Genomic DNA, 27,049 nt, shown 5'->3' on the forward strand with positions numbered 1-27,049 from the left:
TAATATCGGCATTAATTAATAATAACCCTAATAATTAATAATTGGCTGGTGTGCGGGGGGAGGGGGGGTGGTTTGGACCCGGGGGGGGGGGGGCACTGCTTGGGGCTGGGTCACCCCCCCCCACGGGGTGGGGTGGGGAAAGGCCACGCCCCCCATCAGGCCACGCCCCCTCCATCAGGCCACGCCCCCACCTGCGGGGCGGGGCCCCCCCCCCCGGTCCCCGGTTCCCCGGCACCTGCTGCGGCGGCGGCTCCGGGGATGGGCGCGCTGCCGCGGGCCGCGCTGGCGCTGGCGGCGCTGCTGGGTGAGGCCCGGGGGGCGGCGGGGCCGGGCCGGGGGGGGCGGCGGGAGGGACCCCGGGGTGGCGGAGGGCAGCGGGTGGGAGGCGGGGAGGATGCGCGGGAGGCGGGGGGGGGCACCGGGAAAGGACCTGGGCAGGACCCGGGGGTACCGGGGAGGCACCGGGCAGGACCCGGGGGAGCTGGGGAGGCAGCGGGAAAGGACCCGGGGGTACCGGGGGGGCACCGGGAAAGGACCTGGGCAGGACCCCGGGGTACCGGGGAGGCACCGGGAAAGGAGCCGGGGGAGCTGGGCAGGACCCGGGGGTACCGGGGGGGCACCGGGAAAGGAGCCGGGGGTACCGGGGAGGCACCGGGCAGGACCCGGGGGAGCTGGTGAGGCACCGGGAGAGGACCCGGGGGTACCGGGGGGGCACTGGGAAGGACCAGGGGGAGCTGGGGAGCCACCGGGAAGGACCTGGGGGAGCTGGTGAGGACCCGGGGGTACCGGGGGGGCACCTGGTAAGATGCAGGAGAACAGGGATGCACCGGACAGGGCACGGAGGAGCTGGGGGGGCACTGGGAAAGGACCCTGGGATACCGGGGGGGCACCGGGCAGGACCCAGAGCAGCCCGGGGGGCACCCAGCAAGATGCACGGGAGCCGGGGACCACCGGGCAGGCCCCTGGGGAGCTTTTAGGGGGCCACCGGACAGGACTTGGGGGTACCGGGGGGGTGACAGCACCCACGGGCCCCTCTCCGTGCCCCCAATCCCCAATGGGTGCTGGGGGGGGGGGGGCAATCCACCCCATCCCCTCTTTGGGGTGCCCCCGTTTGGGTCTCCCGGGAAAAGCCACTTCGCTCCTTGGAGCCCCTTCCAGCCCCCCAAACCCAGAGCCACCCCAGGGGGGACCTCGGGGCCCCCAGGGTGGCAGAGCCGATCGTTCGCCTCCCTGCATGGCGGCGGGCGGAAAAAAAAAATCAGTTTTTCTTTTTCCTTTTCCCCGTGCTAAAACCCTGCCGCCTCCCTTCTTTACTTCAAGGCCACCCCAGCCGGTTTGGGGGTCTCAACCCCTCTCTGTCAACGGGGTTTTCCCCTCCTTCCCCCCCCCGATTTCTAATTTCCAACCTGATTTGAGTCTTTTTTTTTTTTTTTTTTTTTTTTTTTATTTGGAGCCACAGTTGCTCCAAAGGGAAACATCCCTTGGCGTTCCCGGTGAAGGAGAGGCCTTTGGGGAAAGGAAACGGCCCCAAAAACAATGGCAGCGGCGTTTCCTCCCCGGCGGGACGCTGGGTGGGGGTCCCCGCTCCCGGAGCCGCTGCTTTTTGCTCCTTGAAGGGTTTTATCCGCCAGAAAAATGAACGTAAGGGTGTTGGGATGAGGCAACGGGGGTGCCTTCGCCCTTCAGTCCCACCGGGATCGCTCCTTTGCCGCATCCCGACGGCGTAAATTGGCGCGGGGTGGTGATGGATCCCCCCAAAAAAGTCAGGCCCGAGTCCCGGGACGTGATGCTGTAGGGAGCGAGAGCACAAAAACGCAGCAAAAACCCGCTTTTGAGCCCAAAATGGGGTTGTTTTTCTTTTAAGCTTGATTTCAAACATCCCGTCCCCACCCTATGGGATCCGTACGGGATCAGGATGGGGAAAAGCAAAACGAGGGGTGATGCTCGCCATCCCCATTCCCATCCCCATCCCCAATCCCATCCCATCCCCAATCCCATCCCCATTCCCATCCCCATCCCCAATCCAATCCCATTCCCATCCCCATTCCCATCCCCATCCCCAATCCCATCCCATCCCCATCCCCATCCCCAATCCCATCCCATCCCCAATCCCATCCCCATTCCCATCCCCATCCCCAATCCAATCCCATCCCCAATCCAATCCCATCCCCAATCCCATCCCCATTCCCATCCCCATCCCCAATCCCATCCCATCGCCGCCGCCTCCTACATCAGGGGTTAAAGCGCGTTTCTATCTATAGCAAAGTCACGTATTATTATTATTTTATTTAATTTTTTTTTTTTCCCAAATTTGGTCTCTCCGGAGGATACGGCCCTTTCTGCCCCCCCCCCCCCCCCCTCCTCCGGGGTCGTGAGAAAAGCCGCCGGGGATTTTCCCAACGGACGCCGCTCCGCAGCCCGGCATCTCCTATCTGCCCATTTATAAATAGAGTTAAGGGAAGAAAAGGGAAAAAAAAAAAAAATCCCCCAAAAATTTAAAAAAAAAAAGCCGGGTGGCTGCGTCACATCGCCGAGACGCTCCTTGACCTTTTTCCAAGGTTTTTAGGGGTCGTTTTTTCCGGCCGGATTCCCGCTGTGTAGTTGAAATCCCAAGCTTGGGCTCTTGGGATTTAATTTGGGTCTGGGTTTCACATGACTCCAGCGCCTTAATCCTATCGAGCGGGGTCATCAAACCCCAGCCGCCTCCAGCCTTTAATTCCCCGTACGGTTAATAGCTTATAGGGTCGGGTGGGGGGGTTTGGGGGGGGGGAAATGCCTTTTTTTTGGGGGGGAAATGCCTTTTTTGGGGGGAAATGCCTTTTTTTTGGGGGGAAATGCCTTTTTTGGGGGGAAATGCCTTTTTTTGGGGGGGAAATGCCTTTTTTGGGGGGAAATGCCTTTTTTTGGGGGGGGAAATGCCTTTTTTTGGGGGGGAAATGCCTTTTTTTGGGGGGGAAATGCCTTTTTTGGGGGGGAAATGCCTTTTTTTGAGGGGTTCAGGCTGAGCCTTGAGCCGGGAAGGAGCTTTTTTTTTTGGGGGCGAAAGGAGGCGATTTTAGATAAGGATGGGGCGTTTAATATAGGCGCGGGGTTTGATATCGTGGTTGCGCGGGGATTTAAAGGTGTTTTTTTTTTCCCATCGGGGGGAAAAAAATCGGAAGGTAACTTTAAAGGTCGTTTTTTCCATAGGGAAAAAACGTATTTTTAAAGACAAATTTAAAGATTTTATTTTTTTTCCATAGGGAAAAAATGTGTTTTTAAAGATAAATGTAAAGATTTTTTTTTTTTTTCCATAGGGGGAAAAAAAATGAAAGGTATTTTTAAAGGTAAATGGAAAGGTCTTTTCTTCCGTAGGGAAAAAATCCCAGCAGATGGGCTGGAGCAGAGGGAAAACACCCGGGCAGGTGCTTAGCTCGGGGCGGCTGGATAAAAATCAAGGTTTTTCAGCCCAAAGAGGAGCCGGGAGGCCCCGAGGTCCCCGTCCCCCCCCCCCGCCGATATGCGTACGAGCGCCGGGAGCGGCTTAATTTTTTCGATCTGGTTAAAGCATTAGAGGATTTGAAGCGGCGAGGTGGCTAAAGCCGGGGCTGATGCCAAAGGGTTCGGTCCCGTGCCCGTCGCTCGAGCACCGGCTCTCCCTTTTTAGGGTCAAATTTTGAGGAATTTGGGGAGGAATTCTGCAAGAAAAAGGGGATTTTTAGGAAGCGAGCATCTTCCAGATCCGGATCCATCCCCACCGCGCTGGGTGGGAGGTGGTGGAGCCGCGCTCGCCTGTCGCCACGGTTTACGGCTGACTGAGCAAAGCTGCAGCCCCCGAGCGCTACTAACGTAGTCATCATTAGGTTTCAGAGTTAACACGCCCCGGTGAGAGCACAGGGAGCCCGGCTTGCGGCGGGCGCTGGTGGTTTTGCCGCGGTTGAGACGCGCGGGGCTGTTTTCATGCCCGGGGGTGCGAGGGGAAAACCCCAGCCGGTGCCGGAGCATCTTTTCCCCCTCCGGAGCCCGGATTTCCCGGGGATCCGCAGCGCCCTTTGACCCATCGCCCTTTTTTTACCCCCAAAAATGACGCTGATGGGCTGAAAAACCTGGATTTTCCCGGCTATTGGGGGTGCATGGAGGTTTAGGAGCTGTCGCATCATTGAATGATGCCATCTGCATCATTAATGAACATTATTATTATTATTATCATTATCATTATTATTATTATTATCATTATTATTATCATTATTATTACCACCGTCACTATTATCATTATTATTACAACTATTATAATTATTCTCACAAAAATACCATTCTATTCGTAATTATTATATCACGTATATCACATTTTAACTGTTTTATGCTAAAAGTTGCAATATAATTATTAGCTATCGTATTATTTTCTTCTATTTTATCTACATTTAATCCAATTATATTTATAACGACGGAAGAGCCGGGCTGAAAAAAACCTGGATTTTCCCGGCTGTTGGGGAGGTTTAGGAGCTGTGATGCCATCTGCATCATTAATGAATTATATTATTATTATATTATTATTCTAATAATATTATTCTAATAATGATCCTTAGCATCATTATTATTATCACTATCATTGCTATCGCATTATTATCGTTACTATTATCATAATTATTGTGATCGCTATTATCACTATCAAATCCCCACTATTATCGCGCGCTCATAAAAAAAATATGTCTATATATCATTATTATAGAACGTATTTTATTTATTATCGGTTTTATTACAGAAATTGCAATCTAATCGTTAGATATCGTATATTTTCCTACATCCAATCCAATTCTCTTTACAATAACATACAATTCCCGTACAATCACCCTTCTTTTTCCAAGCCACCTATTTTATTCTCTACCATCGCTCATTAGCATTAATAATAATAATAATAATAATAATAGGAATTATTTTGCTCCCGCTGCCGTCCCCAGCCCCCAGCGGCATTTTTTTTCCCTCCTCTCCAGGACTTAAGGGTTTATGTTCTTAGCCCGGACGAGCTATTTTTAAGCATCCTCACCAGACCGGGCCTAATTTCTCCCAGTTTTTCACCAGAGAAGGGAAATTTGATTATTTTTTTTTAATATATATATATTTTTTTATTTTTTTTTTTAAATTCCTGGGAAGACTTTATCAGCCGGAGCAGAGTTTCCTGGCCGGAGCTGGAAGGCTCCGTCCGGAAACCGCGCCGATGCCTTGCCGGGAGGGGGGATGAACGGATGCGGGGAGGAGGCTAAAAATACCCCCCAGCGCCGTGTTTTCCTCTTCCCACCCTGGAAAACTCGAATTAAAAGCATAGGGAAGAGGCCGAGGCCATCGGAGGCTCCCGAAATCCTTGGAAACCAGGGATCTTTCCCCAAATCCCAGGCGGCAGCAGGGGTAGCGTCATCCTTTCCCTCCCGCATCCCGATCCAGAGCATCCCTGGGGCCGCTGGCAGGACCGGGGCCAGGCGGGGACACGGATCGATGGGTGGGATGCAGGGATGGAGCCGCCGGGATGCAGCGTTCCCCCGGGATAAAAAAAAAAAAAAACCCGGCACAAACCCGACCTCGCCTGAGCCGATTAATTTTCTGGCTGAGCTTTACGGGCAAAGCCGGGGAATAATCTTCCCCCGGAGCCGAGCATCCTTCTCCAGTACCGGCACGTATCCCGTTGCCTCCTCCCAGTGGGGTTTTGGGAGCTACTGGGATGCAGGGGGCGTGGGGATGGGATGGGATGGGATGGGATGGGATGGGATGGGATGGGATGGGATGGGATGGGATGGGATGGGATGGAGGGGTCAGAGGAGGCCACCCGGGAATAATCCCAGTTTAGCGCCAGCAGCAAGAAGGGGGGGATGCTGGGATGATGAGGAGGGCAGGCGGGGTCCATAGGGGTGCCCCCCTTCCCAAAAAATAAATCCCATGGGATGGAGGATCCAGTGCAGCATCATGGGGGGGTCAGGGCACCCCAATACTGAGCGAAAGGGGGGTGTCCGGCTGCTGGAGCCCCCTGGGGAAAGGCGGCGGTCCCCCGGGATGGGGACGGATTTCCAGCCGGAGGTTTTCCCATCTTGAGGGGGGGGGATGGGAGGGAACGGCATTGTCCTGCATCCTCCGGAGCAGCCGGAAAGCCCTTCCCACGGCGGGGAAGGAGGAGAAACGTCCTCCTGGCCCAACCTCCCAGCAATAACACAGGATTGTTGGGTTTTCCCTTGGGAACGGGGAGGTTTTCCAACAATCGGTGGGTTTTAATGGAAAAACGGCACCTGGGGTTGAGTCACGTCCCGTTTTCTTCCCTCTCCGGCCGCGGGCAGGTGTCTCCTCGGCCGTGCTGGAGGTGCACGTGGGGACGAGCTCGGTCTTCTCCGTGGAGGGACAGCAAGCGGTGCTGCCGGCCTGGTACACCAGCCGCTCCCAGAAGAAGCCCTACGTCACCTGGCTGCTGGATAAGGAAGATGCCGACCCCTTCCAGGTGAGGGGGGCAAGCGGGGAGGTGGCCATGATGGGGTGAAGCTCATGGTGCCCACCATGGGGAGGTGCCCATGATGGGGTGAGGCTCGTGGTGTCCACCATGGGGAGGTGCCCATGATGGGGTGAAGGTCACGGTGCCCATGATGAGATGGTGCCCAAGATGGGGTGAAGCTCATGGTGCCCACCATGGGGAGGTGCCCATGATGGGGTGAAGGCCATGGTGCTCACCATGGGGTGGTGCCCACCATGGTGAGGCAGCCATGATGGGTGAAGCTCATGGTGTCCATGATGAGGTGGTGCCCATGATGGGGTGAAGCTCATGGTGCCCACCGTGGGGAGGTGACCATGATGAGGTGAAGCTCATGATGCCCATGATGGGGAGGTGCCCATGATGAGGCAATGCCCATGATGGGGTCAAGCTCATGGTGCTCACCACGGGGTGGTGCCCATGATGGGGTGAAGCTCATGGTACCACCATGGGGTGGTGCCCACCATGAGGAGATGACCACGATGGAGGGATGCTCATGGTGCCCACAACGGGGAGATGCCCACAATGGGGAGATGCTTGTGGTGCCCATGACAGGGAGATGTCCACCATGGGCACCACATGGGTACCTATGATGGGTAGATACCCATGACGGGGGACATGCCCGTCGTGCCTGCGATGGAGAGGTGCTTGTGGTGCCCATGATGGGGAGGTGCCCATGATAGGGTGAAGCTCCTGGTGCCCATGATGAGGCAGTGCCTGTGATGGGGTGAAGCTCATGGTGCCCACCATGGGGAGATGCTCGTGATGGGGCAGTTGCTCGTGGTGCCCACGGTGGGGAGATGCTCGCGTTCCCGTGCTGTGGAAGCTCAGTTGAGGATGGAGGGGGCTCATGCAGCAACTGCTGCTCCCCAAAATTTGGAATTTGGGGGGGTTTCTTCTCTGCAACACCATCTGGAGGCCACCGAGCGGGTGTTGTCCCCCGTGCAGATCCTGACCTACCTGGATGGGGCGGTGAAGGTGGAGGAGACGGAGCTGAAGTCCCGCGTGGGGTTCCTGTACCCCGTCCTCACCCACAACATCTCAGTCTTCATCAACGCCACGCGGGAGCACGACTCGGGCCAGTACATGTGCACCGTTAACGTGGTGGACGACGTCACCAGCATGGGCAAGAACGTCGGCGTCATCAACCTCACCGTCCTGGGTAAGGCTCCGCCGGTCACCCCGGCTCCCTTCAACCCCCGCCGTGACGTCCCTCGGGATTAACGTCGGTGCCCGCAGTGCTGCCGGCCACCCCCACCTGCCAGCTGCACGGCAACCCCACCGTGGGAGCCAACGTGACGTTGAGCTGCGCCTCCGAGAAGGGGAAACCCTCGCCCATCTACCAGTGGGAGCGGGCGGCCCCCAGCCTGCAGGTCTTCTTCCCCCCCGCCCAGGGTAAGGTGGCACCGGGAGCTGGAAAAATCCCGGGAAGCTTCGGCTGGGGGATGCTTTCGGCTTCGTCCCCTTAACTCTGCCCATTCCTGGCCTCGCTGTGTGAGCAGGCAGGGGAATGTCCCCTTAACTCTGCCCGCTCCCTGCACATGGAGGTGGGGACGCGGGGCGGTGGGGACGCGGGGCGGTGGGGATGCAGGGAGGTGAGGACGCGGGGCGGTGGGGACGTGGGGAGGTGAGGACGCGGGGCGGTGGGGATGCGGGGCGGTGGGGATGCAGGGTGGTGGGGACGTGGGGAGGTGAGGACGTGGGGCGGTGGGGACGCGGGGCGGTGGGGACATGGGGACGCAGGGCGGTGGGGACATGGGGAGGTGAGGACGCGGGGCGGTGGGGATGCGGGGCGGTGGGGACGCGGGGAGGTGGGGACGCGGGGCGGTGAGGACGCGGGGCGGTGGGGACGTGGGGAGGTGAGGACGTGGGGCGGTGGGGACGCGGGGCGGTGGGGACATGGGGACGCAGGGCGGTGGGGACATGGGGAGGTGAGGACGCGGGGCGGTGGGGACGCGGGGCGGTGGGGACGCAGGGACGCGGGGCGGTGGGGACGCGGGGAGGTGGGGACGCAGGGATGCGGGGAGGTGGGGACGCGGGGCGGTGAGGACGCGGGGCGGTGGGGACGCAGGGATGCGGGGAGGTGGGGACGCAGGGAGGTGGGGACACGGGGCGGTGGGGACGCAGGGAGGTGGGGACACGGGGCACCCCCTGAATCTCTCGCCCGCAGACCAGGACAGGGGCACCCTCAAGCTGACCAACCTCTCCCTGGCCATGTCGGGTCTCTACGTCTGCGTGGCCAGAAACCGAGTGGGTTCGGCCGAGTGCAGCATCGTCCTGGAGGTGCACTCAAGTGAGTACGTGTCCGCAGGGCCGGGGGGGGGGACATGGTCCCCGCGAGGTCCCCGTGGGAATAAGGAGGGAGGCGAACCCCTCCCGCCGCCGCCGCCTCTCTGTCTCTTTCCCGCAGCTAGCAGCACGGCCGTCATCGCCGGCGCCGTGCTGGGCTCCCTGGGTGCCCTCGCCACCATCGTCGTCTTCGCCCGGCGGGTCGTCGGCTACCGGAGGAAGAAACGTGACGGCCAGGAGGAGGCAGCCAATGAGATCAAGTGAGGCGCCCCTCCCGTGGAGGAGGTTCAAACCGGTCATCGCTAGGTTTCAGAGTTAACAGGAGGGGGAAGGAGGTTTCCCTCTGTGGGGAGTCATCATTCGGTTTCATAGTTAACAGGGAGGAGGGGCTTTCCACCCCTGCCCAGTCATCGCTAGGTTTCAGAGTTAACAGGGTGGGAGAAGAGGTCCGTCCCTTGCCAGCCATCATTAGGTTTCAGAGTTAACGGGGGGGGGGCATTTTTTTCCACCTCTTTTTCCCCCCCTTTCCCTCTTGCCCCCCTCTTTTGGGGTCCAGGAGCTCTGCGCAACCTCAGGGTGGGGGGGGGATGCCGGGGAGGGGAACGGCGGGCTTTCCCGGTGCCGATCTCTCCGACACCGTCCCCTCTCGGCAGGGAAGACGCCGTGGCCCCCAAAACCCCTTCGTGGGCGAGGAGCCCCGCTTCGGACACCATCTCCAAAACCAGCACCTTATCCTCCATCGCCGGCGCCCGGGAGAAATCCTACGGGACCAGACCCCCCTCCGACACCGCCTCCATCCTCACCGGCAGCTACCGGGCCCCGCCGCCGCGGGGAGGGGGACGCACCCCAAACCTCTCCCCCCCCGCCGCTAACGGGGCCCCCCTGCGCCGCCAGGACCCGGCCGCCCCCCCGGCCTCGTTGCCCCCCTCCAGTTTGGCCCGGGCGGGCGCCGTCCCCGTCATGGTGCCGGCGCAGAGCCGAGCCGGCTCCTTGGTCTGAGCCCCCCGAAAAAACAGGGGGGGCCTGCATCCAGCACCCCCCCCCCCACCATTTTTTGGGGTGCTTTTTTTTCCCTTTTTGGGTTTTTTTTTTGGTTGTTGGTTTTTTTAAAAGACGCCTCGAGCAGCCGGACTCGTCGTGGGGGTGTTTAATGGGTGCGGGGGCTCCCCGGGTTTGGGGGGGCCGAGCCTCCCTGTAAATATAACACCCCCAAACGGCCCCGCCGGGGGGGTGGGGTCCTCTTTTTTTTTTTTATATATATATGAGGTGAAAGGGGGGGGGGGGGTTCATAAAAGAGCGTTAAAAGCTGGGGGGAGCGACCGGGGGCTGGGGGGGGACGCGCTTTTTTTTTTAGGGTTTTTTTTTCGGATTAAAAGCTGGCCGCGTTGTCCGGCGCCGCGGTTTTGGGTGAGTTTGTGGGGATTTGGGGAGTTGTGGGTCCCCCGCTTCCCCTCCCGGCGACGGCACAGCCCCGGCGTGATGGCGGCACAGCGCCGGCGTGATGTCACAGCGGCTGCGTGATGTCACAGCGGCTGCGTGATGGCACGCCGCGCCCGCCAGGCTCCTCGGGGTGGCGGCGTGGCCTCGTGTGTGTTGTCACACCCCAAGACCGCCGGCGCTTGTCCGTCACCGTGATGTCACACCCTGCCACCTCCTGAGTATGATGTCGCGACGAGCGTGTGGCGACACAGCCTCCGACGCGTGCCTGTATGACGTCACGTGTCCGTCAGCAATGTCGGGCGTGCCTGTGTGGTGTCACAGCCGCCGTCGCACAGCCAGCAGTGACGTGACACGCGCCAGTATGACGTCACACGTCTAGCAGTGACATCCCGCACGCCTGTCTGATGTCACGCCAGCCGTCACGTGTCCAGCGGTGACGTCACACCACCCAACCCACGGCTGCAGAGCGTCACGCGAGCGGTCTCCCACCCACGAGCGGCGTCGCGCCCCGCGCGCTTGCGTGACGTCATGCCAGCCGCCGCGCGCCCCGCGGTGATGTCACGCCCGCCGTCGCCCGCCCGCCAGCGACGTCACACGTGCGCGTAGGACATCGCTGATGGCGGGGGGGGGGAGGGTGTCACCCACCCCGCGACCACCCATCCCACCGCCGTGACCTCACCGCTCGGCCGGGTGACGTCGAAAGGCGCCAAGGAGAGGCCGGGCCTCTGGCAGGGGCGTTTATTGGGGTGGGGGTGGGGCAGGGCGGGGGAGGGGCAGGGCCCGGCTGCGGGGGGGCCCCGGGGGGCGCATGCGGGGGGCGGCGGGGCGAAGCGGGGGCTCCTGGGCCTCGGCGGCCTCGGCGGGGGCTCGGCGGCGAGGGGGGTCCGGCGAGCGCCTGGCGGCCCCTGCAAGCAAGGAGAGAGCGGTCAGCCCTGGGCCTGAGCGCTGCCTGCGCCCTGCCTGCGCCCTGCCTGCTCCTGCACCCTCCCTGCACCCTGCCTGCGCCCTGCTCCTGCACCCGGCCTGCGCCCTGCCTGCACCTCGCTCCTGCGCCCTGCCTGCGCCCTGCTGCTGCAACCTGCGCCCTCTTTGCACCCTGCTCCTGCGCCCTGCCTGTGCCCTGCCCACACCCTGCCTGCAACCTGCCTACGCCCTGCTCCTGCGCCCTGCTCCTGCCCCCTGCTGCTGCAACCTGTGCCCTGCCTGCACCCTGCCCACAACCTGCCTGCACCCTGCCCGCACCCTGCCCCTGCACCCTGCCCACACCCTGCTCCTGCAACCGGCCTGCACCCTGCGCCCTCCTTGCACCCTGGTCCTGCACCCTGCCCGTGCCCTGCCCACACCCTGCCTGCGCCCTGCTGCTGCAGCCTGCACCCTCCTTGCACCCTGCTCCTGCACCCTGCCTGCGCCCTGCCCACACCCTGCCTGCGCCCTGCTCCTGCACCCTGCTGCTGCAGCCTGCACCCTCTCCACGCCCTGTCCCCTCCCTGCCTGCACCCTGCCTGCACCCTGCCCTCTTTGCGCCCTGCCCACGCCCTGCTCCTGCAGCTTGCACCCCCTCCCTGTCCCCCCCAGCCCTGCCCGCACCCTGCCCGTGCCCTACTTGCAGCCCACCCACACCCTGCCTGCACCTTGCCTGTGCCCTGCTCCTGCACCCTGCTCCTGCCTGCCGCCCACTGCTGCCTGCAACCTGCCCGCACCCAGCCGCAGCCCGGGAGCCTGGAGGGGACCCAGCCTGGGCCCCCCGGGGCGGAGGAGCCGGGGGGGGCGGTACAGGGTGAACCCTGGGTGCAAGGCTGGGTGCAAGGCTGCTGGGCCGGCCTAACGAGGCAGCGGTAACGAGCCCCGTGGCCCTGGCAGCTGCTTCCCCACTGCATCCCCATTGCTTCCCCGCTGCATCCCAGTTGCATCCCCATTGCTTCCTCGCTGCATCCCAGTTGCTTCCCCACTGCTTCCCCACTGCATTCCCACTGCATCCCCACTGCTTCCCCATTGCTTCCCCACTGCTTCCCAGTTGCATCCCCATTGCTTCCTCGCTGCATCCCAGTTGCTTCCCCACTGCTTCCCCACTGCATTCCCACTGCATCCCCACTGCTTCCCCATTGCTTCCCCACTGCTTCCCAGTTGCATCCCCATTGCTTCCTCGCTGCATCCCAGTTGCTTCCCCATTGCTTCCCCACTGCTTCCCAGTTGCATCCCCATTGCTTCCTCGCTGCATCCCAGTTGCTTCCCCACCGCTTCCTCATTGCTTCCTCACTGCAACCCCATTGCATCCCCATTGCTTCCCCACTGAATTCCCATTGCATCCCCACTGAATCCCCAGTGCAGACCTAGCGCATCCCCCCTGCCACTCCATTGCTTCCCCACTGCACCCTCACTGCATCCCCGCTGTAATCCCACTGCATCCCATTGCATCCCCACTGCATCCCCACTGCACCCTCACTGCATCCCTGCTGTAATCCCATTGCATCCCCACTGCATCCCCACTGCATCCCCACTGCACCCTCACTGCATCGTCATTGCATCCCCGCCGCATCCCCCTGCACCTGCGCCACATCCCCACTGCACCCCAGCTGCATCCCCAGTCGCATCCCAGTCGCATCCCCAGTTGCATCCCAGTCGCATCCCCACCGGCCTCGCCGCACGCACGCGGCCGAGCTGGCAGCAAACCCTTCCCCGCCGCTAACCCCAAACCAACCTCCCCGGAGCCGGGGCCCTTCCCCGCTCGCCGCGCCGCCGCGGGACACGGCGCAACCGCCACCCCGGGCCCCGATGCCACGCGGCCTCGCCGCCGTGGGCGCTTTTTAAATTTACCTTTTCCTGCCAGGAGACTGTGACACAGGCTTTTAAAAATAGCATGTGCTGAGGCGAGGCGTTCGGGGTGGTGTTGCTAAGGGAGAAATTCAATTCAAATCTAGGGCTTCGCCTTCCCATGCTAACTACTACGGCGCGCTCCCAAAATTAGGGCAGGCAGGGGCTGCCTGCGTGCTGCCTGCCTGCCTGCTTTCACCTCTCGGGAAGAAAAACCCCTTCTCCATCCCGAATCGGCGCGGGGAGGGCTGCTGGGAGCAGCGTCCTCCTCGAAATGACCTGATTTGGAAGGGAGAGTTGGGGCGTACCTAGTCGCCGTTGCGGAGGTCGCCGCCGCGGGTGCTGTTGGCGCACTCGGCGTCCTTGGTTTTCCGATCGATCTCGCCCCCTTTGATCTTCTTGCGGGTCATATGGCCGCGGAAACTCGCCTGGATCTTGGCGGCCGCCGCGTTGGCGTCGGGATCGTCCAAGGGGATGTCCAGGATGTCCTCGTCCAGCTTCGTGCAGGCTCCCTCCTGCCGGCGGCAACGGGGGGGTTACGGCCGGCGGCACCCCAAAAAGGGCAGCGCCCCGCCACTTTCCTCCCTTAAATCAGGTCCTAATTGAGCCCCCGTGCCAAAAATTAGGGGCCTTTGCTAAAAATTGGGGTTCTTCTTGCTATAAATTAGGGTCTTTTGCTAAAAATGGGGGGTCTTTTTGCTATAAATTAGGGCTCTTTGCTAAAAATCGGGGTTCTTTGCTAAAAATTAGGGTTCTTCTTGCTATATATCAGGGTCCTTTGCTAAAAATCAGAGTCTTTTGCTGTAAATTAGGGTTCTTTTTGCTATAAATTAGGGTTCTTCTTGCTATAAATTAGGGTCCTTTGCTAAAAATCAGGGTCCTTTGCTATAAATTAGGGTTCTTTTTGCTAAAAATTAGGGTTCTTTGCTAAAAATCAGGGTCCTTTGCTGTAAATTAGGGTTCTTTTTGCTATAAATTAGGGTTCTTTTTGCTAAAAATCAGGGTTCTTTGCTAAAAATTAGGGTTCTTTGCTAAAAATCAGGGTTCTTTGCTAATAATCAGGGTCCCTTGCAGGGGTTTCGGGGGATTTGCAACTAAAGGTGCGGCGGGGGAATATTTAAATTTACCTTTTTGGCCCCTGTTCATCCCCAAATCCCCCCCGGAGCTGCAAGAAGCCAGCCCCCAGCCAGCCCCACTGGGGCCGGATCCTGCTTTTCCGAGGGTTGGGATGCAGGGAGCGGAGCATCCATGGGAGCAGAGGGTGGGTTGTGGGAGGGGGATTTTTGGCACGGGGGGCAAGCCGAGCTGGCCGTGCCTCAGTTTCCCCTTCCCTCGCAGCCTGTTGCATCCTCCCGCATCCCTGCTCAGGGCTTCGGCCGAAAACACCGGGAAATTTGGGAAGGGAGAGATGCCGGAGGAGTGGGCGGGGGGGGAAAAGCCCTCCCCCAGCCAGGGATAAATCACTGCAGCCCACTCCCCTCCTGCCGCATCCCACCGGAGCGGTTGGACCCCGGCACCGAGGTTTAGGTGGGAAAAAAAACCCCAAAATACGGGAAAAACCTAAATGAGACGGGAGCGAGGTGGCGTTGGATGCTCCGGTGTCAGCGCATCCTTTAGCATCGCTCCGGGAACGCTTTCAAGGAGGTTTTTTTTGGTTTTTTTTGGGAAGGGGGGTTTATTTGGAAGCTGCAGATTTTTGGGAAGGGGGATGCTCTTCCCTGAGGAGCGTGCCACCGCTCCGCAAAGTTGCTCGGGTTGTTTTTAGCGTCGCGAAAGGGGAAGGGAGCAAAAGAGCAACGGCGGCGGCGGCTTAAGTGACGGGTCCGAGGTGGAAATGATACGTCCAGGGTGGAAATGTTATAGCCAGGGCTGGAAATCCTATAGCCAGGGGAGAAATCCTATATCTGGGGGGAGGAAATCCTATATCCAGGAGAGAAAGCCTATAGTCAGGGGAGAAATCCTATATTCAGGGGAGAAATCCTATATATGGGGGAGGAAACCTATATCCAGGGGAAAAATCCTATATCCAGGGGGAGGAAAACCTATATCGAGGCAAGAAATCCTATATTCAGGGGAGAAATCCTATATACAGGTGGGGGAAACCTATATAGAGGGGAGAAATCCTATATTCAGGGGGGAAAACCTATACACGGAGAGGGCATATCTTATATCCAGGGGGTGAAAACCTATATCCAGAGGAGAAATCCTATATCCAGGGGGAGAAATCCTATATCCAGGGGGTGAAAACCTATATCCAGAGGAGAAATCCTATATCCAGGGGGAGAAATCCTATATCCAGGGGGTGAAAACCTATATCCAGAGGAGAAATCCTATATCCAGGGGGAGAAATCCTATATACAGGGGGTGAAAACCTATATCCAGAGGAGAAATCCTATATCCAGGGGGAGAAATCCTATATACAGGGGGTGAAAATCTGTATCCAGGGGAGAAATCCTATATCCAGCGGGGGAAAACGTACACCCAGGGGGAGAAATCCTACGTGCAGGGGAGAAATCCTGTATTCAGAGGGAGAAATCCTACATATGGGGGGGGGGGGAAATCCTATATTCAGGGGAGAAATCCTATATCCAGGGGGGAGAAATCCTCTCTCCAGGGTGGGTTTTGCCTCTCTGGGGGGGCCCAGGAGGGCAGATGGGGGTTTCTCTCCGTGCTGCCAGATGAGCAGGAGGGGAAAAATGGGAAAAAAGGGGGAAAAAAAAAAAGGGGGGAGGGAAAAAAGGGGGGGGAAAGGGAGAAAAGGGGGAAAAAGGATGAGGTTTTCCGCCGGATCAACTCCCCGAGCCGGCTGGTGGCCGGGCGGGGAGGGGTGCTCACCCCAATTTATCCCCGATCCTGCCTGGAGAGTAATTGGGGGGGGGGGGAAAGGGGGAAAACAACAGGAATCCCTGTCTGGCGGCTGGATTTGGGGCTGGGGGGGACTTTGCTGAGCGGGATGCGGGATGCGGGACGGGACGGGGGATTTTGGGGGGGGGGGGGGGGTCTGGGGGGGCTGCAGCGGCGCTGGGCGGGCAGGGGGGCCGCCGAGTTGGTGGAGCTTTTGGGTGCAGCACCCAGGGCAGCATCACCCCCCCCCCGCAAACACCCCCCCCCGCCCCCCCAAACCCCCTCCGCCGCCCCCGTACCCCGCTCCACGGCCGCTAATAATAATAATAATAATAATAATTAATGAAACGCAGCCAAGCCAGACGCCGGGGGGGGGGAAAGGGGGGGGACCTACGTTGCAGCAGTCCATGGCGGAGGACGGGTGGGTGGCCAGCGATGGGCGAGGGGCTCCGGCAGGGTCTCGCTTCCCCGGCGACTCTCCCGGCGCAGGTGGCAAGTTGAGCGGAGCCGCTTGCCTACGTAATGCGCTTTCCTCCGGGCGAGCCTATCAGCCCTACACCCCTGCCAGGCTTTTAGAGGAGGGGGTGTTTCTTATGGGCTTTTTTTATTTTTTTTTTTTTCCCTTTTCTCTTTTTTTTAACCTCCTCCAATTTTATTTCGCAGCCTCCAACTCCCTCCTAACGCTTAAAGGAGCCGGCAGCTCGCGTCGGAGTTTCGTGTAATAGAAAAAAAAAAAAAACCAAAAAAAATCACACGCGGAGGACGCGCTTTCGGGGTCTCGCCCTCGGCGTGGCGGGTTTAACAGGGCTGGGCCGAAATCTCCAGCAGGTTTTTTTTTTTTGGGGGGGGTGAAGAGGCAGCAAATGGGGGCGATGGGTTATTTTTTTTGGGGGGGGGATGCTTGGCCCGCAGCGACGCTGGGTTTCGCCGCCCCGGGTTTGTTTGCGCAGGGGGCAAAAGCTTCCCGACCGACTTCGGGCTTGGTCCTGATGGAGGGCGAGGGTGAGGAGGGCGAGGGTGAGGAGGGCGAGGAAGGGCGGCTACGGAGGGGCACCGCGTCCCACCGAGCACTCGCTGAAGCCCAGGGCTGATGTGCCCAACCGCGGAGGAGGGGGGGGTCCGCTTTTGGGGTTTGGGGGTCCCCTCCCTGCTCGCAGGAGCATCCGACCCCCCCAAATTCGGGGTGGTTGCCAGCCACACCACCAAACCCAGCCGTTTTGCCAGCGACCTGCGGACCCCGCTTTCGCCCTCGGACCGTGCCGGGACGAGGCAAGGGGACCCCAGGAAAGAGGGGGGGACCCCCAGGGTGACGCGGGGGGCTGCAGCCCGCAGCCCCCCGCACCGCCCGCCTCGCTCGCCTCTAATCCGGGTTTGGGAGTTGCTAAGCAACCGCATAAGTCGCCCGTGGGCTCGGCACGCCGATGCCGGCTCCGGCCGGCCCCCGAAATGCGGCGCGGACCCCCCGGCCGGGCACCGGCACCCACCGGCGCAGCGGGGCCTCGCCGGCGATCCCCGGCCAGGCTTGCTCACGGGGCCGCGTCCCACTCCTGGCGGCGCTGACCTTCCTCCTCGCCATCACCGGCATCACCGTCCCCGTTAGCATCCCTGCCCCGTTGCCATCATCGTCCCCATAGTCCCCGCCACCGTCCTCGCTGCTGCCACCCGCCCTGGCACTGTCCCCACGCCCGCCATCATCCCTGTCCCCATCGTCATCCCCATCCCCAACTTCCATCCCGCCATCTCCGTCCCTGTCCCCACACTCATCCCCAAACCTCAACCCCGTCATCATCTTTGTCCCCGTCCCCATTGTCCCCATCCCTGTTCCCATTCCCAACCCTGTCCCCAAGGCCGTTCCAGCTGGGTGCAGCGGTGGCACCCTCCCCGCCCCGACACCCCCAGCTCCCTGGGGCACCCCGTTCCCCATCCCATCCCAGCGGCACCCAGGCACCCAAACCCCGCACCGCGGGATATGGGTGCTCCTCGAGCATCCCTCCATTTCCCCCGCCAGCCCTCGGCACCCGGCTCTTCCCGCCGGAGCCGCTTTTCCACCGCCACCTCTTCCCACCAGCACCGCAGCGGGGGCAAAAATAGCTCTGCTCCAGAAAACCCCGCTTCCAGGCGAAGCCTCGGCCGCTCCACTGGGATTTTTAGACGGGAAAATGATCCCTTTTTCCCCCCCTTTTTTTTTTTTAGACCCTCCAGATCCATCGCTGCCTGCTCCGGCGAGGGAAGACGGGGTGGTTTTGGGGGAGCCGAGCGGAAAGGGTGCATCAAGGATCCGGGAAAACTAGCCCCAAAAGTAGGATGCGAAATGCTGGGAGGATCATCCCAGTAAAACCCCCCAAAATGCAGAAAAACAGGGGGGTTTGGGAGGAGTTCGAATGCAAAATGGCACCCCGCTCCCCAAAACCGGCTCCGGCCGCGGCCCCCCGGTCCTGGCAGAGCCGCCGAGCGCCGGCGTCTCCCGCGGGCTGCGGCTGCGGAGGAGGGACGCCAAATGCCAGAACATTTCTAATCATTAACGGCGCTTTTTGAGCCCGTTCCAGGCTCTGCGTTTTTCCTCCCCGGGCCCCTTCATCCGAGAAAACAACTCAACCCGGGATGCAAGGCGGAGGGAGGGGAAGGAATCTTGGGGTGATGCTTTTCCAGCTGCTCCAGCGTCTCCGCAATCTGAAGCCCGATCAAAATAATTCCAATATTTTGGAAGAGGGGATGGGTACCACGGGTGGCAAGACCCGCCGGAAACATCCCGCCGTCGTGATTTGAGATGGTGGCACCGAGGTGTTAAAAACCACCTCACAAAAAAAAAAAAAAGGGGAATTTGATGTTGGAAAGGTGCCCTGGGCGGGCAGCGCTGCCGGCTGCCGGAGCGGGGAGCCGGCAGCCGGCGCCGAGCGGGGGGTCAAGGCGTAGCCGGTTGGCATCGGCCCCGGCGTGGGGTCCCCGCCAGCTTTTTTCTTCCCCCCCTCTCCCCCCCCCCCCCCCCTTTCCTGTTTTTCCCCGGGGAATCGCCGCCGTGCCCCGTGCCGCCGTGGGCGAGCGTCGCATATGGCCGGGAAAAACCAGGAAAGAGGGGGGGAAGGCGAAAGCGGGGTGAGCAGGGGTGGGGGGTTCACCCCCCCACCCCACCCCCCCGCCCCCAAAAAACAGAGCAACCGGTTTCGACGCAAACCCCATCACCCCTTTTTGTTGTTTTTTTGCAGCTTGGGATTTCGAAATCATTCCGGGTGGGAAAACCTGAATGTCAGCGGTTGGAATGGGATGGGGAGCCCCTGCGCTCCCCAAAATGCCGGGGGGGGGGGGGGGGGGCCGTCTCGGCTCTCGGGAGGAGCAATGTCACATCCCTCCTTCACGCGGGGACGCGATTCAATTTTTGACAACCTCCAGGGATGCAGAGGCCTAAATATAGAGCCTTAAAATATCATCTTGAGCTCGGCCCAGCTCCTAAACCCGGGTTTTGGGGCTCGTTTTTAGGGAAAGAAATCTCAGGTGAGAGTCGCTAATAACGGCGGGGACCTCGTTAATAAGGATTCTCATTAAAAAAGCGCCGCGGGGGTGGGACGGGAGAGCATCGCCCGCCCTCCCGAGAAGGGCAGGAGCCTGGTGGGGAAATTGAGGTTTGGGTTTTTATTGGGTTTTGGGGTTTTTGGGGTTTTTTTGGAGTCGTGGCGGCTCGTTTTGGGTCGGGTCGGTGCCAACCGGGGGGTTTGGGGCGCGGGTCGGGCCCCCCGGGGAGGCGTCCCTTTTAAAGGGGGAGCCGGGGCCGCGCTCCCCGGCGGCGGCGGGGTCGCTCCTCTCTGCCGCATCGCGGGGAGGATTTTTGGGGCGGGGAGGACTCACGGGTGCCGTCAGCGGGTGCTTTTTTGGGCTGAAATAGGCCTGGTTTGGGTGCGGGCGCTGTGTTCCTTACCGTGGCCGGGCTGCCTGCCCGCTCCCCTGCCTCCTCCTCGGCCTCCTCCTCCTCCTCTTCCTCGTCCCCCGGCCGGGCTCCCTGCGCTGCCGGGGCGGCTGAGCTGTCTGGGGAAGGAGGAGGTTGGATGGGCACAGGGCAGGCCTGACACCCCGGGGATGGGCACAGGGCAGGCCTGGCACCCCGGGGATGGGCACAAGGGTTGGGCGAGGTGCGAAGTCCCCTAGCATGGGGACAGAGGGGCAGGTGGTGTGTCCTTGAGCGATGGGCACAAGGGCAGGCCTGACGCCCTGGGTGATGGGCACACGGAGCAGGCCTGACGCCATGGGTGATGGGCACATGGGCTGGCCTGACACCACGGGTGATGGGCACAAGGGCAGGCCGGACACCCTGGGCAATGGGCACGAGGGCAGGCCTGACGCCCTGGGCAATGGGCACATGGGGCAGGCTCAATGCCCTGGGCAATGGGCACAAGGGCAGGCCTGACGCCATGGGTGATGGGCACATGGGCTGGCCTGACACCACGGGTGATGGGCACAAGGGCAGGCCTGACGCCCTGGGCAATGGGCACATGGGGCAGGCTCAATGCCCTGGGCAATGGGTACAAGGGCAGGCCTGACGCCCTGGGCGATGGGCACACAGGCAGGCCTGACGCCATGGGCAATGGGCACATGGGGCAGGCCAGACGCCCTGGGCGATGGGCACACGGGCAGGCCTGATGCCATGAGTGATGGGCACACAGGGCAGGCTGGACGCCCTGGGCGATGGGCACGAGGGCAGGCCTGACACCATGGGTGATGGGCAGGCCATGGCGCGCGGGGCAGGGGATGGTGGGGCAGGGCCGGGTGCTGCCGGGCCGGGCCACTCACCCTCTCTCTGTGCCAGCAGCCTTTGGAAGTGCTGCGCAGCAAAGGCCACCACGTTGGCGGGCTGCGCCCGCAGCACCTCCAGCGCCAGCCCCTCCAGCAGGTTTCGGAAGCCGGCGGGCAGCCGCAGGGTGCTGCTGGAGGAGGGGACGGACATGGCCGCCTTTCCCGGGGCTCCTGCAGCGGCACAACGGGGGTTAACCGCGACCCGCACCCCCGACCGGGCAGCGCCGGGACTCGAACCCGGGGTCTCGGGGACGGGGGTCAGCGCCGCCGCTAGGGGGCGCTCCCCTCGCCGCCCGCCGCGCCTGCGCACGGCCGCCTCTAACTGCGCGTGCGCAGCGGCTGCCCGGGCGGGGCGGGGGGAGCGGCGGCCGAGGGCCCCGGACCCCCGGTTCCCTCTCCGGTCCCCTCCCGGTTCCCCCCCGGTCCCCCCCGGGTTCCCCGCACCCCCTCCCCTCTGCCCCTCGCCCCCAGACCCAGCCCCGACCCTTTCTTCCCCTCGCCGCCGGCCAGGCCGCGCTCCGCGCCTCAGGCCGCGGTGAAGACGCGGTCGCTTGGCAACCGTCGGTGCGCGCACAGGCCACGCCCCCGCGCGCAAGCCCCGCCCACAGGGGCGGGGCCCTGGCGCCCCGTTGCCCCCCCAGGATGGCGACCTGGGCGCTGCTGGCGCTGGTCCCGGTGGCCGCAGGTAAAGGGCTGGGGGGGGGGGGCGGCTCCGCACCCGCGGGCACCCCCAGCCCCGCGTCGGGCTCTTGGCATCCCCGGCCCCGCCTGATGCCCTCGGGGCCCCCGGGGCCCCGCTTCGGGGCCCGTGGCACCCCCTAAACCCCGCTTTGACGCCCCTCGCGCTCCCCTCAGCCCAGCTTCGATGCCCTTGGCACCCCCAGAGCCCGGCTTCGGGGCCCTCTGCACCCCCAGGCCCCATTTCAATGCCCTTTGCACTCCCCTGAGCCCAGCTTTGATGCCCTTGGCACCCCCCAGCCCCGCTCTGGGGCCCTTTGCAACCCCCAGCCCGGCTTTGATGCCCTTGGTACCCCCAGAGCCCAGGTTTGGGGCCCTTGACACCCCCCAGCCCCGCTTTGATGCCCTTGGTACCCCCAGAGCCCCGCTTCAGGGCCCTTTGCACCCCCAGAGCCCAGCTTCGATGCCCTTGGTACCCCCAGAGCCCAGGTTTGGGGCCCTTGACACCCCCCAGCCCCGCTTTGATGCCCTTGGTACCCCCAGAGCCCCGCTTCAGGGCCCTTTGCACCCCCAGAGCCCAGCTTCGATGCCCTTGGTACCCCCAGAGCCCAGGTTTGGGGCCCTTGACACCCCCCAGCCCCGCTTTGATGCCCTTGGTACCCCCAGAGCCCAGATATGATGCCCTTGGCATCTCCCCAGCCCTGCTTTGATCCCCCAAAGCCCCGCTTCAGGGCCCTTGGCACCCCCAAAGCCCCGCTTCGATGCCCTTGGCACCCCCTGAGCCCCGCTTCGACGCTCTTGGCACCTTCCAGCCCCGTTTTGATGCCCTTCACACCCCCCTGAGCCCCGCTTCGACGCTCTTGGCACCTTCCAGCCCCGTTTTGATGCCCTTCACACCCCCCTGAGCCCCGCTTCGATGCCCTTGGCACCCCCTGAGCCCCGCTTCGACGCTCTTGGCACCTTCCAGCCCCATTTTGATGCCCTTCACACCCCCCTGAGCCCCGCTTCGACACCCTTGGCACCCCCTCAGCCCCGCTTTGAAGCTCTGGGCACCCCCCCCCAAGCCTCGTTTCGATGCCCTTCGCACCCCGGGGCCCCGCTTCGACGCCCTTCGCGTCCCCCAGCCTCATTTCGACACCCTCCTCACCCCCTCGAGACCCGCTTTGCCGCCCTTTGCGCTCCCCAGCCCCTCTCCGACGCCCTTGGCGCGTCGCTGCCGCCGTGGGACGGTGCTTTACGTAAGGCGGGAGTCGCATGCGGCTCCTCGGCGGCATCTCGTGGGCTCTCCTCCCTTCCCTCCTCCCAGCCGCTTTTTATAGCCTCCAGTCTCTTCCTTGGTGTCTCGGGTTGTTTTTTTTTTTTTTTCCCCTTCCGACTCATTTTTTTATGTAACTTGTCCTTCCCGGAGCCTCGTCGCATGAGAGGGTGGGATCGGCGATGCGGCTGATTCCAGAGAGGCCGAGATTGTTTCTTTCCTTCGTTAAACCCAACCCGGGACGAGCTGCGGAGGAGACGAGGCTCCGCGAGCCCCGGGTGGATGGCTACAACGGCCCGGATCACCCACAAACGTTGCCCCCGACCCCCTTTCAAGCGCGGTTTTATTTTCACACCCCAAAAAGGGGGCTTTTGGGGGTGCCAGGGCTGCTTCCCTCCCTGTCCAAGGTGCCTTTGCCAGCGCCACGTGCCCACTCTTTCCCATCCCACCGCTCGCCAACCCTTTTTTCGCAAGGGGAAAATACATCAGAACGTATTTATTAGCAAGGTCGGGCTGGTGGAGACGCTCCCGTGCTGTTATTAGAAGAATTTTTACCCAAATTTGTATCCAAACTCTGTGTAACACAAACTCCCGTGCTTTGGGAGGGCCGGGCTCGCTTGGGGACTTCAGATCTTCAGCTCTTTGCTCCATTGGGTTGGTCAGGACTGAAGGAAGCTAAATTAAAGCCGCCTCTCAAATAATTTGTATTTAAAAGGGAGTCGGAACCCGTGCCGGGGGATTTTTTCCCTCGTTTTTTTGCCTCCGGGCTGACGTTTGCGCTGTCCGTTGATCCCAGGGGCGATGCTCGGCTTCGCGTCCTACTACGGCGACCACATGGTGCTGCAGAAGGAGCCGGCGGGGGCCGTGGTGTGGGGCTACGGCGAGCCGGGGGCCAGCGTGACCGTGGCTCTCTCCGAGGACGGCGGCCTCGTCGTCATGAAGAAGACGGCGCCAGTTAAAGGTCGGTCCTGGACCCTCGCCGGGTAACCGGGGCCGGTGGTTTTGGTAGCCGAGGAGCACGCCCGAGCCCAAATCGGAGCTGCCGGGGGGGGTGGGGGCTGCTCTGGGGTGGCAGAGGTGACGGTGACACCGCTTTCCCCTTCTCGGGGAGGGGTTCAGCCATCCCCTTCCCCACCAACGCCGGCCTTTGCTCACTTTGGTTTCCCAACAGCGGGATCCCGTAGGCGCCGAGCGGGAGCCGAGCTGCCGCTGGAGTGGGTGGCACCGCGTAGGCTCCAGCCGAAGGCTGAGGCTGCGGAGGGGAGAGGACGGGGGGGTTTAGCTCTTCTCCCTGTCAAAACCATCTCCGGGGAAATCTCCGGAGCGCTCCTGGCTTCTTTTTTTGATGTATTCCCCCCTCGGAGGATCCTGCTGGGATCTGAGCCCGGAGGGATGTCAGGCAGAGCCATCCTCCAGGCCGGGAGGGCTCGGCGGCACCTCGGATCTCGCCTGGCGGCCTCCCGCTCCGCCTAGCGAGTCGGGGGGCTGCTCGGCACCTTCGGGGGGCTGCGAGAGCTGCCTAAAGGGCTCCTCCGCAAGCCGGAGAGCCCGGAGGCGTCTTGTGAGAAAGCAGCGATCCGCCGCTACCGGGAGATCTGCAGGATCCGGCCCCAGCCGGGCCAGAAAATCCATGCTAAGCTCCGGCAGAATATCTTTACGCCTCGATTCGGCGCCTCTAAAATTAGCTGGAGCCATCTCGGTGTCACACACACCAAGCTGCTCCTGTAATCCCGGTTCCTCCCAGCAGCTTCTGCTCTGACACACATTTGTCTTCTCGATTTTCTTTTTAACCCCTGAGTTCCTGCAGGAGGAGAGACCCTCGGATGGCAGCGAGCTTCCCAAATCCGTTTCCCCAGCCCGCCTTCGCGGCGGGGAAGCTTTCCCTCGTTGCTTGTCCATCCCCGCCGGTCGCTGGCCGCTCATCCCGCCTCTTTGCCAAGTTCTTGAGATCTTCATGGGGGTTGTGAAAGACGAAACACCCTCCTCCTCTTCCAGGACCTTCTGGGACGTGGACAACTGTCTTGGACCCTATGGATCCAGGCGGTCCCTACGCGCTGACGGCCGGGCAGGGCTCGGAGAACGTGACACTGTGGGACATCTACTTTGGGGACGTGTGGCTTTGCAGCGGACAGAGCAACATGGCGATGACGGTCTTGCAGGTAAGCCCTCGCGGCGTGGCCCGATCCTGCCGGATTGGGCAGGGATCAGGCAGGGAAACGCCTGGCGCGTTCCCGACCCTTCCCTAGATCGCCAACGCCAGCCGGGAGCTCGCCGCCGCCGCTCGCTACCCCTACGTCCGCGTCTTCGCCGCAGCGCCCGCCCGCTCCGACGTGGAGCTGGAGGACCTGGAGCGAATCGACTTGCCGTGGGCCATCCCGACGGCCGGTGGGTACAACGCCCCTCTCAAAAAAAGCCTGGAAATGGCTTTTTTTTTTTTCCCCCCCTTTTTCCCTTTTCTTGAACAGAAAACCTGGGCCACGGGAATTTCACCTACTTCTCGGCCGTCTGCTGGCTGTTGGGGCGCTACCTCTACGAGGCTCTGCGGTACCCCCTGGGGCTGGTGGAGGCGGCCTGGGGGGGCACCCCCATCGAGGCCTGGTCCTCCCGGAGGGCTCTGCGGGCGTGCGGGCTCCCGCAGGACGCGGGGAGGTGAGGGGAGACGCGGTGGGAACACCTCCTGCCCCCCCCCCCCCCCTCCCGGCCACGCTGCTTTTGGGGGGGTATCCTCCATCCCTTCCCATCCCCCCTCCTCTCCGAAGCATCCCCGGAGCCCCGCTGTCCCCTCCGTGCAGCGTTTCGCCCCCCCGTCCAGCGTTTCGCCCCCCCGTCCGGCTGAAATCCCCTCCCGTAGGGCGCATCTCGGCGCGTAAAGGGAAGAGGGGAAGCCCAGGGCTCCCCTTTTCCACGGCGCTCGCTTTAACCACGCAAGGCTGGCTCCCGAAACCCCCCAGCTTCAGGCCTGGCCTTGTGTTTTGCACCTTCTTAAGCCCGGCTTTGTCTTCCAGCGTCTCCCCGCGCCAGCAGCTCACCGGCCCGCAAACGCCCTCCGTGCTCTGGAACGCCATGATCCACCCGCTGCTCAACATGACGCTGCGGGGCGTCGCTTGGTACCAGGGTAAGCCCCCCCTTCTCCCCCAATTTTTGCCCCCCTCCCCAGCACACAGCAGCCCCCCGCTATCCTCCCCCGGCCTCTCACCGGCCCCTCGCTTTTGGGGCCAGGCGAGGCCAACGTCTTCCTGCACACGGACCTGTACAACTGCACCTTCCCCGCGCTCATCGCCGACTGGCGCCGGGCTTTCCACGCTGGATCGGCCGGGCAGACCGAGCTGCTCCTCCCCTTCGGCTTCGTGCAGGTGAGAAGGGGGATCCCCACCCTCCCCTGGGGACGGCGGCGAGGTTTTACCCGTCATTCCGCACCCCGGAGGCCAATTCCAAGCTGGCGGGAGGGAGAGGATGCTGTAAACGCATGGACAAATCCCGCCGGAGTGCCAAATTCCGGGCAGGGACGGCAGCGGCCCCCTCCTCGCTCTGCCTTGCAGTTGTCCACCTATCGCCGGCAGAGCCCGGACGACAGCTTCGCCCGTCTCCGCTGGCACCAAACAGCCGATCTGGGGCTCGTCCCCAACGCCAGGATGCCCGGCACCTTCATGGCCGTGGCCATGGATCTGTGCGACGAGCGCTCTCCCTACGGCAGGCGAGTCCCGGGCGGCGGGGCCGAGGGCGCAGCTATCCGATCCCAACCCCGCTTCCCTCCTCTTCCTCGGCAGCATCCACCCCCGGGACAAGCAGAACGTGGCCCACCGGCTTCACCTGGGCGCCAGGGCCGTGGCGTACGGGGAGAAAGACCTGGTTTTCCAGGGGCCGTACCCGATCCGGGCCGTCCTGGAGGTGAGCAAGGCTCTGCTGAACCTCACCTACGGCCAGGAGCTCGTCCACCGTCGCGGGGAGACGCGGGCGTTCGAGGTGAGGAAGGGGAAACGCTTCCCCCCAGGGCTGGAAGAGGGAAACCCACCCTGACGGAGGTTTCTCCCCCCACCCAGGTTCGCTGCTCCAGTCGGCCGCGCGAGTGGCTGCCGGCACCGGCGGTGGCGGTGGGGTCCCGGACGGTGACGCTGGCCCTGGCCGGCTGCGGGACGCTGGTGCTGGGCTTGCGCTACGCCTGGGCCGAGTGGCCCTGCGACTACGAGTCCTGTGCCCTCTACAACGCCCAGGGGCTCCCCGCACCCCCTTTCCTCATGGATGTCCTGCCCGTAGGGGAAACGGCCGGAGGGAGGGAGCTGCTCCTCCTCCCCGGCTCCCGAGGGATTTAGGCGAGGGGACGGCGGGGGGAGCTGACCTCTCGCGAAGGCTGCCGGCACCGCGACTTTCCGATTCGGGGAAGCGGCTGGCTTGATTACTGTCTTACTAATTAAACGCTTTCCAGCTCCTCTTTGGCCTGAAGTCAAGGCTGCAAGGGGGAAGGGGGG

General features: G+C 62.2%; 4 protein-coding genes across 10 annotated transcripts; 2 read left to right on the plus strand and 2 right to left on the minus strand.

Annotated features, from left to right (window-relative positions):
• The first annotated feature begins 213 nt into the window (after positions 1-213).
• On the plus strand, positions 214-10,828 carry ESAM (endothelial cell adhesion molecule). Of its 3 annotated transcripts, none has more exons than XM_087763621.1 (7): positions 214-304; positions 6,300-6,457; positions 7,433-7,646; positions 7,724-7,879; positions 8,655-8,777; positions 8,895-9,033; positions 9,427-10,828. In XM_087763621.1, the coding sequence occupies exons 1-7, from the start codon at positions 259-261 to the stop codon at positions 9,770-9,772; spliced, it is 1,182 nt and encodes a 393-aa protein (XP_087619747.1). In that variant the 5' UTR covers positions 214-258; the 3' UTR covers positions 9,773-10,828. The 3 variants fall into 3 exon arrangements, with proteins under 3 accessions (XP_087619747.1, XP_087619749.1, XP_087619746.1); XM_087763623.1 differs by lacking the exon at positions 214-304 and adding an exon at positions 3,297-3,326; XM_087763620.1 differs by lacking the exon at positions 214-304 and adding an exon at positions 5,241-5,644.
• A 143-nt stretch (positions 10,829-10,971) lies between these two features.
• Positions 10,972-16,454, minus strand: NRGN (neurogranin). The gene is made up of 3 exons (XM_087763626.1): positions 16,263-16,454; positions 13,333-13,539; positions 10,972-11,118 (listed from the first exon to the last, which is right to left on the minus strand). Exons 1-2 carry the CDS (start codon positions 16,275-16,277, stop codon positions 13,333-13,335), a joined length of 222 nt encoding a protein of 73 aa, XP_087619752.1. The 5' UTR covers positions 16,278-16,454; the 3' UTR covers positions 10,972-11,118.
• A 2,784-nt stretch (positions 16,455-19,238) lies between these two features.
• SIAE (sialic acid acetylesterase) lies at positions 19,239-27,010 on the plus strand. 5 transcript variants are annotated; one of them, XM_087763617.1, is made up of 10 exons: positions 19,243-19,357; positions 23,380-23,544; positions 24,579-24,742; positions 24,830-24,968; positions 25,049-25,232; positions 25,589-25,698; positions 25,803-25,936; positions 26,123-26,277; positions 26,351-26,546; positions 26,624-27,010. In XM_087763617.1, exons 1-10 carry the CDS (start codon positions 19,258-19,260, stop codon positions 26,891-26,893), a joined length of 1,617 nt encoding a protein of 538 aa, XP_087619743.1. In that variant the 5' UTR covers positions 19,243-19,257; the 3' UTR covers positions 26,894-27,010. The 5 variants fall into 5 exon arrangements, with proteins under 5 accessions (XP_087619741.1, XP_087619745.1, XP_087619743.1 ...); XM_087763618.1 differs by lacking the exon at positions 19,243-19,357 and adding an exon at positions 21,152-21,335; XM_087763615.1 differs by having other exon boundaries at positions 19,239-19,357; positions 26,123-26,546.
• On the minus strand, positions 19,389-21,198 carry SPA17 (sperm autoantigenic protein 17). Its single transcript, XM_087763470.1, has 4 exons — positions 21,135-21,198; positions 20,648-20,821; positions 19,779-19,885; positions 19,389-19,448 (listed from the first exon to the last, which is right to left on the minus strand). Exons 2-4 carry the CDS (start codon positions 20,799-20,801, stop codon positions 19,389-19,391), a joined length of 321 nt encoding a protein of 106 aa, XP_087619596.1. The 5' UTR covers positions 20,802-20,821; positions 21,135-21,198.
• Positions 27,011-27,049: the final 39 nt, after the last annotated feature.

Source organism: Nipponia nippon, unplaced genomic scaffold (genome assembly GCF_047370975.1).
Source record: "Nipponia nippon isolate SJK-2023a ecotype South Korea unplaced genomic scaffold, ASM4737097v1 scaffold_28, whole genome shotgun sequence".
NCBI lineage: Eukaryota > Metazoa > Chordata > Aves > Pelecaniformes > Threskiornithidae > Nipponia > Nipponia nippon.